Source organism: Pogonomyrmex barbatus, unplaced genomic scaffold (genome assembly GCF_055798465.1).
Source record: "Pogonomyrmex barbatus isolate J1 unplaced genomic scaffold, ASM5579846v1 scaffold3, whole genome shotgun sequence".
In the NCBI taxonomy this organism is placed as follows: Eukaryota; Metazoa; Arthropoda; class Insecta; order Hymenoptera; family Formicidae; genus Pogonomyrmex; species Pogonomyrmex barbatus.
Genome location: NW_028297127.1, coordinates 3779396 through 3797341, shown reverse-complemented (window position 1 = coordinate 3797341; position 17946 = coordinate 3779396). Strand labels below are relative to the sequence as shown.

At 36.1% G+C, this 17946-nt stretch overlaps 1 protein-coding gene across 2 annotated transcripts; it reads left to right on the top strand.

Moving 5' to 3' along the window:
- Nucleotides 1–77: 77 nt before the first annotated feature.
- Nucleotides 78–17941, top strand: LOC105430672 (uncharacterized). 2 transcript variants are annotated; one of them, XM_089079748.1, is made up of 6 exons: nt 78–469; nt 5408–5622; nt 8620–8752; nt 9062–9195; nt 9504–9705; nt 17704–17941. In XM_089079748.1, the coding sequence occupies exons 1-6, from the start codon at nt 400–402 to the stop codon at nt 17727–17729; spliced, it is 780 nt and encodes a 259-aa protein (XP_088935874.1). In that variant the 5' UTR covers nt 78–399; the 3' UTR covers nt 17730–17941. The 2 variants fall into 2 exon arrangements, with proteins under 2 accessions (XP_088935874.1, XP_011642649.1); XM_011644347.3 differs by lacking the exon at nt 17704–17941 and adding an exon at nt 10050–16287 and having other exon boundaries at nt 83–469.
- The last annotated feature ends 5 nt before the right edge of the window (nt 17942–17946 follow it).

Genomic DNA, 17946 nt, shown 5'->3' with positions numbered 1-17946 from the left:
GGCGTCGCGACGCCCGAGCGCGCCGCGTCGTCGCGCGTCGTCCCGCGTCGCGACGCTCCCCCCGACGTTCGCGTTCGGTGGGGGGTCAGGTCGGTCGAACGGGAACGGGTCGGTCGAACGATCGAAAGGCCCTGCTCCTCGGCTCAGTTGTAGCGCCGACTCCCCGGCATACACGAGGTCGCGTCGTAGTTTTAAAGGCACACTCTTGTACAAACGTAGACACGCACGCTCTTTCTTCCGTACCTCCGCCTCGCCTACGCCTTCGCCTTCGCCTCGCCTCGCCTTCGCCTACGCCTACGCCTTCGCATCCGCCTTCGCCTCCGCCTCGCTACGTAGTGAGCAACAGATATTAAACGTGCACGTTGTCGTAGAAGCGAGCCCGACCTCGTAGAAAGCGAAATGCAGCGTCCGGCCGCCGGTCACTGGAGAAAAATCCTACTACTCGTATATAGTTTGCAATTATTTTCATGTAAGTGAACGTGCGCGCGCGCGCCCGCGCGCTCGCGCTCGCGCTCGTTTATCCCTCTCGATAACAAACATCGACACCCTCCCTCCGTGCACGCGCGTACCCCGTTTCCCGTATTGTATGTACTATGTTCCTTCATCCCTTTGAAGAGTCGTTGTTACGCGAGGGGTGGTTGCGCGCCGGCAACCGAATCAAACTGACTGAAATTCGTCGGCTCGCCGTCGGGCGTCAACTCGCCCTTCGACCCGGATCGCGTTTGCGAACATCCCTCCGTCAAACGGTTTCCGAGGCATGCCAATCAACGTCCATCCAATTTACCAATTAATTTTTGTAATTTTTGGGGGAGGGATGAAATTTTCACGTCATTTGTCTCCATCATCTTTTCCCATAATCCTTCTTTTTCTTATTCTTTTCAGCATCGAATTATTTTGGTGACTGATGTAAATGTCTTTGTTTTCTGTGTGACGTCCGCTCAGTATTTCATGAAGAATAAGATTCTTTGTTAGAATGATTCGCGCGTAGAAAGAGAAGCTTTATGTCTTTATTTGTTTGTCAATCGTTACCGATTGTGCCCGATTGTGCCTGTTGATTAAGAAATCAACTCCAGATTGATCAACACGTCCGGAGTAAATAAGAGTTCGGGATGGGAGTGGTTGGTGGGGACTGGTACAGCTTATCTTATCTCGTTAATCGTAAAGATAATACTTTTACTCCAAAGTCAGAGGAGTAACACAGATTTCTTAAATTTATTGAAATTTATTTTTATCGTAGAAAGTTAACACATGTAATCTTTCTCATAATTAACATCGCTACGTTCGTTATAGGAGATGGACACGATATTTTCTGTTTCTCTCGTAGAAATTGTTCTATTGTTTCAGTTGACGACCGGTGGAGGCTGCAGATTATTCCCCATACAATTCAGTACTCTGACAATATTACACATTTTGCACTTCATGACGTGTGACATATGTCTCGGCTTAATTGTTCAGTGCACCCTAACGTGTTTCCATGACGGAGAATAATTCTACGCCATGTTCCATGGGACGTTTTCCAGAGAATATGTGAAGCGACACCGTTAGCAAGTCTCACCGTTTATTTATACCATATGAATATTCAAATTAATCATTGCGAAGATAACATAAGTCTGAGATTTGCATTCGGGTAATAAAGAGCCTGATTTTCAAACGAGACACGCAACCGCTCTCAGAGGAGAAAAAAATTAATGACATCGTTAGGCAAGATTAATACATGTATGGACTTGTGTTATTTTCATAATGACCGATATTTATATATCTTTAATAAATAGCGTCACGTTGCGGAAACGTAAACGTGACGTAGTGCTTTTTCACCGATTGTTAAGGAAACAGTGTATATGCGTTGTTCTTAAAATGCTACTATTACTGTCGCAGCAAGTTTGATATCACAATAACGATTCGCTCGCTTCTTTAATGTGGAATTGAATAAAAATAGAACACTTTATCTCATGTACATGAGCTCCTATCATTCATACCACCCACGTAGAATTACTACAATGTACTACATTCACTATGAATCCTCAATGGCCTCGATTTGTTTGGACACGTACAAGCGCACACACGTACGCACACCGTTAATACATGTCAATACGAATGAAACTCGAACACGGCTCGAACAATCCGGCCGTCGCAAAACTTTTTTTTTTTTTTTTTCACTAAACTACTTTCGAACGCATTCGACTTGCCGCCACGTGTTTTAGGTCATTCCGTGGCAATTTCCTTGATCGTACGTGTTTTTCTCACGTAACGCCGTAAAATCAAATAAGTCTCCGTGATGAATACTGATGTGACTCAATTCGACCTATTTTCCTATCCAGAGTATAACAGCACGCGCCGTTAATACGCAAATTCATTACAGATTTAAGAGCATTATGAGTGTTAACTGGAAATCGATAGTGCAACAATCATAATTTTTCTCACGTGCCGCGGAAACAAAGCAAAAAGGCGTGTTTATATTCAACTAAATGAACGATTCCATTTTAATGCCAGATCGATAATGCGTTATGACACAATCATGCACACACGGTACAGACATAAGAACACTTTGTCAAACGTTTTGCTCACGGTAGGAACTTTGTACAAGTCAGTTACCGTGAAACTAGAACTACGGCTCGCCCGATGTGGAAGGTAATGTCAAAGGAAATGCTCGACATTGCTGCTTCCCGAAATTCCAGCAGACAAAAGGTCGCGACAATGGTCTGCCGTTATCTTAATCGTTAATCGCGGAATTCCGGAATTCTAGAAATTTCGCCATTCGCTAGTCCCTAACAATGGTTTGCTCGCGATCCGATTACTACCCGGATCTCACAATAAGGCGGGAATAATTCCCGGGATTTCTCCGGATTCGTGCAAACTACTATAGAGTTTGACAGATGCGATTAAAAAGTTTGGAATCGGGAGATCTCTTTGCAGTAACATGCGATCTGAAATTAACGTCGAAATGTAGAACTGTTACACATAGGATAAATAAGTAGAAAACATGAATTCGTGCACAGTATTAAAATATTTAAATACTTTATTACATTATTTTAAAGCACATAACACCCAGAGAATTATAAATATATATAAAATATTGATATATTAAATATATTTAAATCAATGTACATTGATATATTTAAAATCGTATTAAAATCGTGGAAGTATAATAGGATTTATATATATATATATAAAAAGGAAATTACATTCAAGATAAAAACTATCTTCTCTATTTTCCGTATTCTAATTGAATGTGGAAAGTTTCAAAGTTAATTCCATTTTCTGACAGGTTTAATATAATATAATATAATATAAATGAGAAATATATGCAAAGTAATATATTTTGAGAAAATAAATGTTAAAAACGCACTTAAATAAAAATCGAAAATCCAATTAAATTAAAAAATTAATAAATTACTTTAATTAAAACAGCTAAAAATACCGTCACTTTTTCGGTCACTCGCACACAGCGTCACTTTAAAAGCCATTGTGGCAGAAACCAATTATTCGACTATTTATCGATCCAATTATATTCACCCTAATTGCACATTATTTACATAAAAGAAACCGAGTGTCGGTTTTAATTATTATGAAATGAACAGAACATTCTCAACATAATACTTAAACATTTACATAAAAAAGACTAAAGTATTGCTATTATGTTACTGTACACTCTTAGATTAAAACATTTTATATTTTTGTTCAAAAAGAAAGGTTTAAAAGAGGTTTTTATTATTTTTCTTTAATTCTTCATTATTTTCTAATTTTAATTTAAAACTGTTTTTACATAAATCGATCAATACAAGTCATATTTTAAAAAAATACGTGAGAGGCAAAAATGATTATAGAAATCCTTGATGTAAAAATCAATTTTTAACGAGAAAGATTATAAAAAGAGTATTATTTTATCGTAGTGTAAGTCACACATTTATATACGTACGTATATCCTCTGAAATCAATCATTTATTCCGTACAATCTATATTGACTTATACTACTGTTCCAGTGGACGCAACATCGCAAAAAATCGGTCGATCCTAATTGCGAAGAACTCGACTAATGACATTGATGCGATCGGCTGTTCAGCTTTAAGTTGAAATTTTATCAGACAGGCGCGTAGAAAATCGCGTGGTATTAGCATTATCCGACGGAACAATCGACCTCGAAAATAGACCTCTTGTCTCGAAACGTCTCGAAATAATATACCATGCGTGCGGCGGTAACGCGCGCTTTCACTCTGATCGATACAGTAACACCTCCCAGCAACAGGGTGGACTGCCACAAGTAGTTACAGTCGGCCGAAGGCCCTCCATTCTTCCCGCCGTAGCTAGATTAATCCGTTCGCCGTCGTCTCGTTGTCACGTCCGTGGCATTTCGATGAAAATCGAATGCAACACGATCTTGACAGCGTTTAATCGAAATATCCAACGCCACTCTGACATCTCTCGTCATTGCTATATTATATATTTTATATCAGATAACTCGCATATAGCACGGCGAATGGGGAGACGCGTAATTCTTTTTATCGGATGTCACAGTATTTCGTACATACTACTTACGAATCCCACGATTCTCAATTTGGAATTGATATTTTCCGTTAAAGGAATATTGAGAGATACCGATGGTATTTTCGCAGTTATAAATAATTCACGGACGTAAGGATTTTTATAAATTAAATTTTACAAATGGTAAAAGTTGATGGGAATCTTATTCTTCGGTGAAGTTTCAGGTAAACCTTTTTTGACAGAATTTGATCTCAAAATATTATGTTACGTGCACGGAAGACACCCTATACGTGACCTCATATAGGTTTGTGGGTTACGACACCCCCTCGAGGAGAGAGTTAACCCCCGACGAATTCGATTCTAAATGAATATCGCATAAACCACAAGATATATGGCATCAAGTAACAGTTTTACGATTTTAAAAGCCTTGCTCAATTCTTTATTAAACAATAATCTTTCTGAATATTTCGAAAAAGTCGGAAACGTACGAAAAATGTCATACTTTCTAATTTACGAAATGGAATTCATTTGAAAATGAAAAATACACACGCATTCGATAACGTTAAATAAAAATATCTTGATAAATTAATCGTAAAATCGAAATCGTAAAATCGTTCGATTTCAAACAACAATTTCAAATGAATTGAAAAGCCTAAAAATATTGCAATATATCGAAAAATATATTTCATCTTTTTCTCTCAATTCTTCAGTGTAAATTTTTAATTTTCAACTTTTTTAGACTTTCTTTTTACACAACTTACGACTACCGTCATAGAATCGTCCTTCAATCGGAAAAAAGTTCGAAAGTCGTGCCCTGCAAATAGAGTACCAAATTAATGCCGTCAATGAACATTATAAATAATGCCCGCGACATTTCGATGTCAGGATTACACGGTAGATATACGAACGGTGATTTCACGATTTCCAGACGCGACATTGGCGGAGCACATGAAGGTGCAATTGATAGCGCCGCAGTATGTAACGCAGGGCAGCACGGCCATCCTGTTCTGCAACCACACTGTCACGGACAATTTGCTGCACAAAATAGAATTTATGAAGGGCGAGAGGAGGATATTTCAGTATATTAAGGAAAGAATTCCGCCGTATATCCCCACGCCGTACGTCGATGGCTCCAGATTAGAGGTAAGCGAAACAAAACGGCCGCACATAAAAAGTTACGATCTTTAAAGTATACCCTTTGTTAATATGCTACTACATTTTGTACCCTTTTTTTTTTATCTTATTATTTTATCGCTCGATTACTTGCTATTATTTAGAGAGCGAATTATTATCCAGCACGCACAACGGAAATGAGAGGAAAGTAATGGACGATTTCATTAATGAACTATAAACTTGATCGCTTTATCTGATTCGTGACGGTTCATAAATATTTCGGACATCCCTTATTTTGACGTATCCGTGATTCCTACTGTGACGTATACAATATTATCTCAAAAGCATCTCGCAGTCGGGTCATAACAGGCATGCAAGGTTCGATAACACGTCTACATAAATTTGTGTCAAATTTACACGGACCGAGACTGATGGCATCGACCTTTGCATCTCAATCTATTCACGTTATATATATATAAATATACGTGTGTGTGTGTGTGTGTGTGTGTGTGTGTGTGTGTGTGTATGTGTGTGTGTGTATATGTATATAATATGTTTCCTATATAGTCGTTTTAATCCTGGATGTTCTATTTTTGGGAACTTCCATCTTTGTCAGGCGGAAGTCGAATATGTCTAGACAAAAAGACAGATTAAACGCGTATTAGAGTTGGGCAATTTTACATTTGGCAGTGCACAATTTTAATTCAACGTGAATAATGTTCAATCTATCTCTTGAAAGCGAAGGAATATGAGATTTTCAAAATACTAATTCGTTCTTTTATGTGTCCAAAATCGTGTCGTATAATAACCTGATGACGTTATTTCGTCGTTATTAGACGTTATTTTAACTGCAAATAACGTCAGACTTTATCTGGAATGTAACATTGTGAAATTTTGAAATTAATCCTGATTCAATTCAATGGTGCCACATGAAGACTTATATAAATATCTTTTTCCATTTGTCACTTTATTAAGATACAATATTTCGAAAATATGACATTTTATTCTACGAACAAAATTTATCTTATATTAAACTAATATTTGCTTTTTTGTAATTTCTTAATTCCTCAAATATTTAACGTTAACTTTATGTCTTCTTTAAGTCTTCTTGTCAGTCTTTATACGTCTTCTTGTTATGAACATTTATCTTTTATTGCAAAACTTTATACTTTTCTTCTGTTACATCATGCATTTATTTATATAATAAAATAACATCTTTTTTTTAAACCTGACATTATTACGTGTACAGATAAAAATACAGCTTAGTATTCTTATCCATATCGGTACGATTTACAAGAAAAAACTATTGTAAACAAAAATCCAAAAATAACGAGGCTGCCCTCGATAGCGTAAGCTGAATATCCACAGGAGTCCTCTCCTGTCTCTTGCCAATGATTAAACGAGCAAAGCTAACGCATTTACCTAAGGCGCAGTCTTTATGTACATCGACACAAAGCAAAGTTATTTACGTACGTGTACATGTACTCTGCCACGTGAAATATCGTTCCGATCCCCCGACGGCATCGTGCAACAACGCATGGCAACGCAATTTCCTTCGCGAATGTTTTCGATAGAAACGAGGTGCAGATGGGTGATCTATTAAAAAAAGAGATAAGGTAGAGAAAACCAATACTCGTGCTAATCCATATGTGATACCACACGTCACGAAGGCGAAGCGTTTGTGTCGACGTGTATGTAGAGTCAACACATTAATAATGAGGCTACACGTGATAGAAATAGAACGCCCATTTGGCGAGAGTCTCAGGCTACTGACGACGAGCGATTGTAAGTGCCGAAAACACTCTTCGCCCTTTCTTTGCGAAGAAATGCCGAGAAATACCCTTCTGTACATGGCACTTTTATATATATTTCATCCTCACTGAAAAAAAAAATCGATCGAATTGCACGACCGAGTTACATGACACTTCTCTTTCTTTCTTTATGAATGTTTTTTTGGAACGCTCTTTTCTCCTATTACTTTTTTTTTATTTCCCATTTCAGTTTCCGTTTAATGGTTAAGTTTAATTTAAGACAACTATTTTACATTGTCATTATCAGAGGTCTTCGCCGTTGACAACAGAAAATTTGCGGCTGTTCTACACAACATCAGTTCTGAGATATCTTAAAGTTATTACAATATGTCATGATAGATGTAGGTAAAGATATGCGTAACAAATGGGACGCTAAGAATGATTAGATCTAAGTTACTTAATAACGAAATTGAGTTAATGTAATAGAAACTTTCAATTATATTATCTCGATAATACTATGATTTCTGTGATAAGCGATAGTAGTGAAAAAAAAAGATAGAAATTAAATTACAGAATTTTTCAAATATTTAATTTACGATTTAAAAGTTTATCTTTGTCATTGAAACGTTTATTATTTCAGTTCTAAGATGTAATTAATTATGCGTTCTAAAGCGAATTCTTGATAGATATAATCTAAACATAAAACAGGACCAAAAGTGGTAGAAAGTAACGACTATCGCGCTGCGACCTGGATTGCATTATTCAAAGTGCATTGTTTTGTACCTTCAAAGCATTTCTCTTTGTACTTACGCAGCCACTCGATATAATTGAAATAGCTTGAAATGAAAGGAATACAAGTGACAAATTTTGATGACGTAAATTGATAGAAAGTCATTCTTGTAAACTTGTACTTAAACATATCTTTGACACGCTTTAAATTTGACATGTCTTAAAGTGGAGGACTGACGTTAAAAAAAGAAAAGCGCGGAAACACCACAATGTAAAGGTATTTTATTTTCTCCCGTGCAAACGTAGCTCTTGCTTGCTTAATTACTAAGTTTGAAGGGCTCAGAAGCTACAGACGTGAATATGAAATTCCACGCTTTGAGAGAAACTAATTTTCACACAATTTTGTACACACTTCAGTTGTTTATACAGTATTTGTTACTTATGTATATATGTGTCATTTTTTTAATACAAAAGGTATCGCGATTAAAATGACGCATTGTCACTTTAATCGATCATAATGCAGTAATACGTCGTTATTTGTTTTCAGTATTCGCCAAATGGCACGACAATCAAATTGCACGATGTGCGTTTCGAAACTTCCGGTACTTATACCTGTGAAGTCACTATGACAACGCCCATTTATACTGCTGGCGCTGATCCCGTAGAGATGAAAGTGATACGTGAGTGACAGTGCTGGTTTTATAAAAATAAAAATAAATGCACATCTCTCTGCTGATGACATTAGCCGTTAAAATTATTGATTATGTTAATTTTAGAAAGTAGCAACTTAGATACTAAGCATATTAGTATCGATCTAACCGAAGCAATGTTAATTAATTTGACATGAAAGTTTTTGCTGGAATTTGTACTGTAGTATTTATAATGGCAGATTTCTCGAATTAAATGTCAAGATCTGAATGTTGATGAAGTCAAGAATCTTAAAATGGCATCGTACATCTCCGATATTTTTTTTGTCATTTTTTTTTTAGATCCACAGAATGGAATTCCTAAAATTTCGTTCAAGAAAAGCGTATACGTGATCGGCGAGAGCCTGGAGGCGAATTGTACATCCTCGCCTGCACGTCCAGTACCTTATATAACTTGGTTTATAAACGACAAAGAGGTAAAGGACAATAGAGATTAAAATGTAATTTCGATTTTAACAAGTCCATAAAAAGAATACTCGTCTACCATTGTCTGACGATTTTACCAGCTATGTATTTAAAGAAACTTATATATTTCTGATTTTTTTCGTATTTTTACGACATTTAAACGCTTTAACATGACGTTAATAGATTTTTTACGCGCTTTGTGTGTATAAAAATCTATTTGAATTTACCTGAATATAATTACGCTCAATTAAGTTCTTTAATATCTTTATAGAAATGTTCTTTACTCGATTGCGAATTTTCTGGTTATTGATTTCGCCAGGTGGATATTGCTTTAGTGACTCACTATCCGCATACATATCACAAGAACCATCTGATGTCCGCCACCGCCAGGCTGAAGGTGGAAGTTTCTGCGTTGCACGCTGGCCAGAATGGACATCTGGAGATCAGTTGTCGGGCAACGATACCAGATTTTGCCATGCACCACGAGCAATTTGCCGATATTAGGAAAAAGACGGTGTCGGGTAAGTTTTTCACGATGGAAAGATGTTAAATTCGACGAATTTTTTTTCGTATATTATATATATTACGAAATATATTAACAACTTTTAATCACCGAGTATGCAGGATGCCCGATTTTTAAAAATGAAAATTAATCCCACGCAAATAAATCCAAGAAATTATTTTATTAAACGACCGACGTTATCAGAAATAAAAGAAACACTAGTTCTCATGAGCTGATCTTTCTGTAAAATTTACAGTTTATTGCATTTACTTTGAAGGCCAAGGCTAGAACTTTCATATTCTATCAACAATTAACAATTTATTAACAATACGTTCCGTCTTTTGTACATACGACTTGTTTCAGTGGAAATCATACCAGCACCGGATGTGACGTCTTCCGCGGCGATTCTCATACGAGAACTAACGCTACTTATGATATTGTGCATACTGAGCGCGATGCACGAGTTTATTCCTTAATAAAAGTCAATTGCTCTAGGATAATTCGGCTGTAACATACGTAATCGTAAGGATACTAAGGCGATGAACGTAAGATCGAACAATCACAATGTCTTCCTTCGATAGATCGAAATACACGGGGGCAGTGGTTTTATTGTCTTTGCCGAAGTTTTGTAAACTCATAGACGCGGCTTCTTCGTGCGCAAACTATTTTCGATTATTGCTTATAACGAGCGTCGTCTATCTCGCGAAACATATCAATCCCATTAACAAGAGAAACAATATCCGATTACTCGGCAAGGTGTGTCGGAAAGCTATGTCTCTTCCTTCGATTCCATTCGAATCTATTTATTATGTAGAACATATCGAATTCTATAAATTATTGTCTGAAAATGAAAGCAAAAAAAATAAGAAAAACAAACTATACAAAAATATTTTTGCAACGTGAAATATTTTTATTTATAGTAAGAAACTGATGATACGTAATGCACAATGGTGTAAATACTCGTATTGTTGAATTAATTAAAATATCTTTAAAAAAAAAAAATAAAGTTTATTACATTTTTAAAGTAAAACATGACTTTATTGTTAAACGTATTGTTAAACGTATAAAGATCTGAGCTATATTAATGTTATTGAAATATCATATGAGATCTATACATTACGTAATTTATATTTTACTTTAAAAATGATATGGTTTTCCGATACGCGTAATATAACATTTCATCTAGTTTCGCCTCGCCGCTGGGGAAATACAATGTTTTTTAAGCTAGCAAATACGTTCGTGTTATTGCGGGCATTTTTATAAAAACTATGCAAAAAGATTCGTGACTGTAAAAAACGTTTAATATCAGTCGAATCGTTTTAATAGATTTTTCTCTTTCAGGACGATATTCCATTCTTCAATAGCAGTTTCCCATTTTTTTATTGGTAGATTTTTCTTTTTCTGTCATTTTCACATCGTTCGATCCATCAAGAGCGTGATAAAAAAAAAATAATTTCAATTTAATTTGCGATAAGTGTAAAGTGATTTGTTTATATTTTACGCCCCGTTTCATGATGTTTCATGATAATATACAGATATGAGATCAATTTTCCGACAATAATCTAGAGAAAAGTCAACCGCGTATAATAGATTATAGATTTTAGAGCAAACGTTCACCGTCATTTTACTGTCATAATCTGGAGCTTAGCGCTCCGTAGAAAACACATTATGCATAAGAAATTCTAAACAAGAATGGCGTAAGTCAAATACGATGATGTGTAAGACTCTTAAATTTTTGCATGTGTTGAAACATCCCCGAGCTGTTCTCTTTAATAAGCAATTATTTTAATAAATTATATTATACAAAACATATGAGCCGCATATAAGAACGCTCACTTAAGCCGTTCTTGTTTTCGAATCTTCTCTATTTCACTATTGTAAACTGAGAAGGATATCGATGAAACGGGATGTACGATTCACAATCAGTATTACATTACGACTTCCTTCGGTGTGAATTTTAGTATAGAGGCAAGCTTAAAAAACACCGCAACAGCGGCTAGGCATCTAGAGAACTGCGAGAAGAAGATATAAGACATTAGATATAAAGACATATTTAGACGTATTCGAGTCAGAGACTGATCAATAATATTTATATGATCGTTTATTCGTTATATATAATAAATATATATATTATAAATTTTATAAATATATAAAATTTTTAATATATTAAATATGTACATACATATAAACTAAACGATGATACGTAATTTCTTTCCGCTGAGTTCAATCAATCTGATCTCGTTATTTATCTTTTTGTAATTCAAGGGATGGAACGTTATATTGATTTTATTGGAGCCGAGTAAGAGACTGGCTCGGACTGATTCGATCGAACTCTGACTCGACCATCTGTAGAAGTAGCGATTACAGCCGCCGTGCTTGCGGCCAACTTTTTGGAACACTATTGGGCGCGTTATCCGTCGATGTGACTTTGACGCAATTTAAAAGACTTGACACGATGTACCATCTCCTCGGTATCACCGAACGGTGTCGCCATACGACCAAACCATGGGATTATCCTCCGTCTGTGTTGGCACTTCCTCGCGAGAAATCGTAATTCTCTCTATGCTGTCGGTACTTGTACTAAATACCAGCAACTTTAAACAGCCATATTGGCTATAGCGTAAGAGTATGTTAGTATGACTACCTAAGCTGACGGTACTTTCCAACATTAAAAGGATTATATCGACGAGCGTTATACTAGAGTGAACGCGAACGATGCTTTCCGAGGCTTTAGAGTACTAATCTAATCTTGATTATTAGGATAATCAGAGAGAACGTATCGTCGTCTCTAGTTAGAGACTAATTTTAACTTAAAAAAAAAAAAAGTTTTGATAGCTTCACGGATCGAACCTTACAAACATAAGTCTATAGCTACGTTATGACTAGATACTCACGCGAGATCGAATTCGGTTACAATTAATATAAAGTTAAAACGGCAGTTTACTAAGTGGTAAATTAATTGTCATAGTTAGAGGAAAGAGGAAACGTAGGGAACAACATTGACTACGTAGTGCTTTATAGAGGTAAAGAATATATTTATGATCAATGAATTTTTATGCATATTTCAGATTGCAACTATTTGCTAAAATCGAGATAACTAATACAATCGCGTGTAAATTCTTACATGCTTTCAAACTTGCAATAAATATAACTACTTTTTAATTTTTATTGTATTTACAACGTAAAAGAGCAGGCATCGGTCGTCTAAGCAAAGTTTGAAAGCTTAGTAATGATATTTTAATTGAAAAGTGCCTTTTCATATTGTCCGCATATTAGAGAATATCTCAAGCAGAATCTTAGTCTGCTGGGCGATGTTCTTCGCTCGGAAAGCAAGATCGCAACATTGAGAATTGAATATAGAAAAGAAATTGTCTTTTTTAACGACCTTTCACTCTCTTTCTCTAATAAAGCTATTCTTATTCGTTCCAGCGTTCACTCTAGCCTGTCAAAAGCGAAATTTACTACAGCGCGAATTTCATGCAAGCTTGCTCTTTCTGGCTGCGCCTTCCGCATATAAAATTGATTTTGAGGTTTGCGAAGAGAGAAAGGGATGAGGTATCACCGAGTATGTATGTGTGCGGAAAGGATTATATTCGGAGTACTTCACGTCAATCAATACATTCATACGGTACTACGCACATAAGGTTCTACTTTTATCTTCCGCGAGATATATTACGGATTTCGTTGGCACGTGCGCTCCGCGAAAGCGGAAAACCTGTCGGAACGCGATGATGACTTATTTATCTCGACCTCCAGCGGAAAACGTAAGGTGCACAGCTGGCGAGAGCAGACTCGATATAAATTAGCGGAAGAGAGCGGAAAAAAAAAACGAAAATCGAGCGGAGCGTGGCCACAGAAAATGGAGGATCCCGCTAAACTTTTATCGCGGCTCGCACGCGAGTCATGACGCTCCTCGCGGTGGTGGTCGTCCTAATATTGTATATCTGCCCGATTTCCCTAGTGACCGGCGTCGAAACGAACACGACGCCGTGGGAGTTGACGACCGACGTGGCGGTGCGCATCGTCGGCGGGGAGATCACCGACATCAAGAATTATCCGTTCATCGTACGCGTGCGACGCGCCCACAGGCCCTTTAACCTTTGCGAGGAACATCGGTACCGTTCCTCACACCTCTCACCCGAATGTGCGTAGCGTAATGATTCTGACGTCAAAAATGTGAAAGCAGTGCCGAGTGTATTATGCAAGTCCGGGGGCGTTTTATCAACCTCTGAAATTGACATGGCGAAATATTTAACGATTTTACGCGAGCACGGAGAACGATCGATATAAATCTTTTAACGCTCTTTCATGAAATCAGATTGTTCCAAACCAGACATCTCGATGGTAGCTTATAATAAAATAATATAACGATGACAGAGCCAAGTTTTGGTTGACTGGAACTTTGATCTTACAATAAACTAGAAAGTTCTCGGATAAATTCACGTAGGACCAATTTCTATCGGAAACTTTGATATCAGTTTTATTCCATAAAGCACAAGTTAGATTTAGTCGTACATTTTCGGCGCTTCTGATTTCTGTAATTTCTCATTTACGCGCATATTTAAATGTCGACGGTACCGATGCACTTTGAATGTTCAAATGCCAAATTAATTCTGAATATTTCGAGACAACCGAAATCTCAATTTTCAATATATAATAATTCAAGCATTATCTTGAATTGTGAAATACGGATGTTGCTGCGTTAAAATGAAATGCAGTAAAATGCATTTACTTTACTTGAAGTGTTGAAGAAATAGGGATTATTTGAAATCGCATGATTTGTATAAGAAAAAAATTGTACGAAGTGTCTTTCTTGTAGATGTAACAATGGAGAATGAATATAAAAGAGATGATAAAGGGTCAGGGGAAAATTATTGATGAAATTGAGATTCAAGTGGTCTCGAATATGGTGGTACTTGAATTAGGGCGCAAGGGTTAATGGGGCAAACCGATTCGACTCGGACTCGGCGAATCCGAATTTTTCAAAGTCAATTCCTCTTAGGTCTCGGTGCAACGTCGACGCTTTAGTCACTCGTGCGGAGGCACTTACGTCACCTGTAGGTTCGTCCTGTCGGCCGCCCATTGCATGGTCAGGTGCGTGTCACAAGACTGCGTTATGCATTTTGCGCTATATATGTCGCGAAGGGTGGTGTAGTCTCTCTCTTTCTAGCCGGGGCTGTAGCACTTTGTTCGCCCTGCATATTCCTTCTCAACACGCGATCTTTAATCCTAGGATGTATAAAATATTTGAATATTGGAGGCGGGATATATTCGGGATCCTATCCCAAAATACATCTCAGGATTAAGGTAATAATAGTCTAAAGCTGTAGGGTGAAAAATGAGCAAAGAATATTTCGCAGAAAAATTTTTGGTAATAAAGTATAAATAAAAATGCGTGAACTCTCCGAAGAAGATGTTAACGGCGCACGATACTTCTTGAGCTTGATTCTATGTTGATATTAACTGTGATCTTTTTAATTTTAATGCTATTGATATATCGATCTCTTGCTTATTTGCTTAATTCATAAATAAAGATGTATATAAACGCTATTCGTTTTAAAGGCTTCCGCGGCCGATTATGATTAGGAAACACTGCCATTATCGTACAGCGAATTTATCATCTTTTCATGTTTTTCTATGACATGATACATTTACTATACAAATTTGATCAAATTGATATTTGCGTTGTAATAATATTAATTTTGATAAAATCATTTTTTTAAATGTCTTATATTAAAAAAAAAAGATGATGTATATAAATCAATATACACGTATATTAAAATTTTATATTTAAATTTTTGTTTTACTTAAAACTCTAAATTACTTTATAATTACGCGATTTGGAAAGACTTGTTAATATATAAAACATTTATTTTTTTAAGCTGTACAAAATCATAAACTTTAGATAAATTTTAAACTTCTTGAAGATAAAGCAAAAATGTTAAAATTTCCTTTATTAAATGAAAATTCCATTTTCATTTAATGCCCGGTGTAAAGAACATGTTACGTCACGTATTTCTGTAGTTTGCTTTTAGCATATCTAGAGCAGATAAAATATTCTTAAATGTAAAATTTTTCTTAGATAAGTTGATAACTGTTTTACGCTTTCACTTTCAATCTTTCAAGAAGCTGAGAAAATTTTCTCAGTTTTTGATATAATTAATTCTTAATACGGAGCTGTCTATGATCTAAATCTTTTTAGAGTTAAAGTAAATTTTATGAGATGAAGAAATAGCGGAGGGAGGAATCTTTTGCTGGCTGAAATATAAATTACATTTAGGTATTCTTGGGAGTATAATCATGCAATTGTAAGCGAACCGAACGCCCTGACGTAAGACATTTTAGGATTACACCATATTACATGAGATATTAGTGGCCGTGTTTAACCTCCTTGCTACTGCAAAGATGTAACGTGTTTGTTCACAAGAAAGGCTTGTGTTTGATGTAATGATGTGTCTTGTAAGATATAAATCGCTTCCATTCCAGTGAAAAACTAAACAAAGTTGATAAATTTAAATTTCCAGTAATCTAGTTTGAAAACGCGTAATATATTTCAAGGGAGAGAGAGAGAGAGAGAGAGAGAGAGAGAGAGAGAGAGAGAGAGAGAGAGAGAGAGAGAGAGAGAAAAGAAAGAAAACCTCTGTCTGTAAGAGAAATATTTATACCTATACATTCTATTAAATATTTATTGAATATCGCAAAGAGATATATCTGAACAGTAATTCTGTAACGCGTAAGTCTCCAGTGTATTTATGACGATGATAATTAATTTTTATCGCGTACGCGAAATATACATGGAACACATTTGGATTTATATTTTCGCTACTAAATGAGAAATCCTCCTTTGAACTATACAGCAACACTCGAACGAACAGGATTGGAGGGTAAATCGAACAGGTGCGGTGATCAGACATAAGAATAATTGCCTGTTGACAATCGGCGTATCAATTATAGAGTGAATTTTGACTCGTCCCTTCCACCCTGTTCTCTATCATTGTACCTTATTTATTTCTGACTGTGAGTAGTGATGTACTGTCTAGCGTATATATATATTTCACGAGTAACGAGAAGGTTAGCAGCGCTAAATCCTAAGGCAATGATATCTGTCGCGGTATCTATCTGTGTATCGATTAGCTGTGTATGTATTAACGGTGAGATGTACTACTACTCGCGTGAACATAGTTTCTGTTTTACGTGTCAGCTCGGCCGCTCGTGATTGTACGTAGAGGAAATTGGGGCGCAATCAGACATGCACGTTTATACGACGAGCTACATAAGATATTGAAAGAAAAGAGATTTAAAGCGGATGATACAAGCATAGTAATCACGTCGAGACGATCTTAATGAATACACATACGTTGCTTAGCATCAACCCCTTCTTTCGTAGCCAAACACCAATTTTATCTAAAAGATGTTCATTATCTTTTTTTTAGTCTTTAAAAATAAAACAAACCACTTAATTTTTCTTGTTTTTTTATTTGATTTTAATTTTATCAAAAATTCAATTTTCTTATCTGTTTTCTTATCTGTTTGTTCAAGACACAGACTTGAATTACTCATATTGTAAGACTTCTTTTTTTGAAAAAAAAACTCTTTTTTTGAAAGATTTCGTAATTTTATAAACTTTATATACATCTCTAAACTTCGTCTACTACTGTCTTTTATTTGACTTTAATTTAGTCTTCTTGTCTGTTCATTGCTCAAGACTAATACAGACCTAAATTATTTATACTGTTTCAAGGCTTCTTCTTCAAAAAGAGCTTTTGTTTAAAAAGATTTCGCGATTTTATGAACTCTATACACATATTCTGTATATTCTTGGGAATGTTTTTCTAGAAATTATATACCTTCAACAGAAAATGCAGAGAAAAAGACCGAACTCTACATTATTCAAGAAGATTTTGTCATTACTCTTGTCTCGCATCTGATTACGTCTCACTTCTCTCTACACCGCTCCGTTGTTTAGATGAAAAAAAAAAAGATGTATAATTAACTTGATAATTAACTTGTTTTAAAGACCGTTGCTTGACGGTACGTGGGTAGCAGAGAATCCACGCTTCTTCTACGTGATCGCCGGCGCAACCTACGTGTATTTACCAATTTGGGGTCCCATGCAGATGGAATTTGTAGACAAGACATTGCCGCACGCAGAGTTTCGATACTCGGACATGCAAAACGATATTGGATTGTTCAGGGTGACTGTTTATGCCGTGTATATAATTCTGTGTCGATAATAAAGAGAGTAAACCTTGTAACTATC

Excerpts from the sequence above, each read along its gene's own strand:
- LOC105430672 (XM_011644347.3), top strand. The coding sequence starts at position 400 with ATGCAGCGTCCGGCCGCCGGTCACTGGAGAAAAATCCTACTACTCGTA. Across the intron at positions 5,623-8,619 it reads TCGATGGCTCCAGATTAGAG|TATTCGCCAAATGGCACGAC; the intron begins GTAAGCGAAACA and ends ATTTGTTTTCAG. Across the intron at positions 9,706-10,049 it reads TAGGAAAAAGACGGTGTCGG|TGGAAATCATACCAGCACCG; the intron begins GTAAGTTTTTCA and ends GACTTGTTTCAG.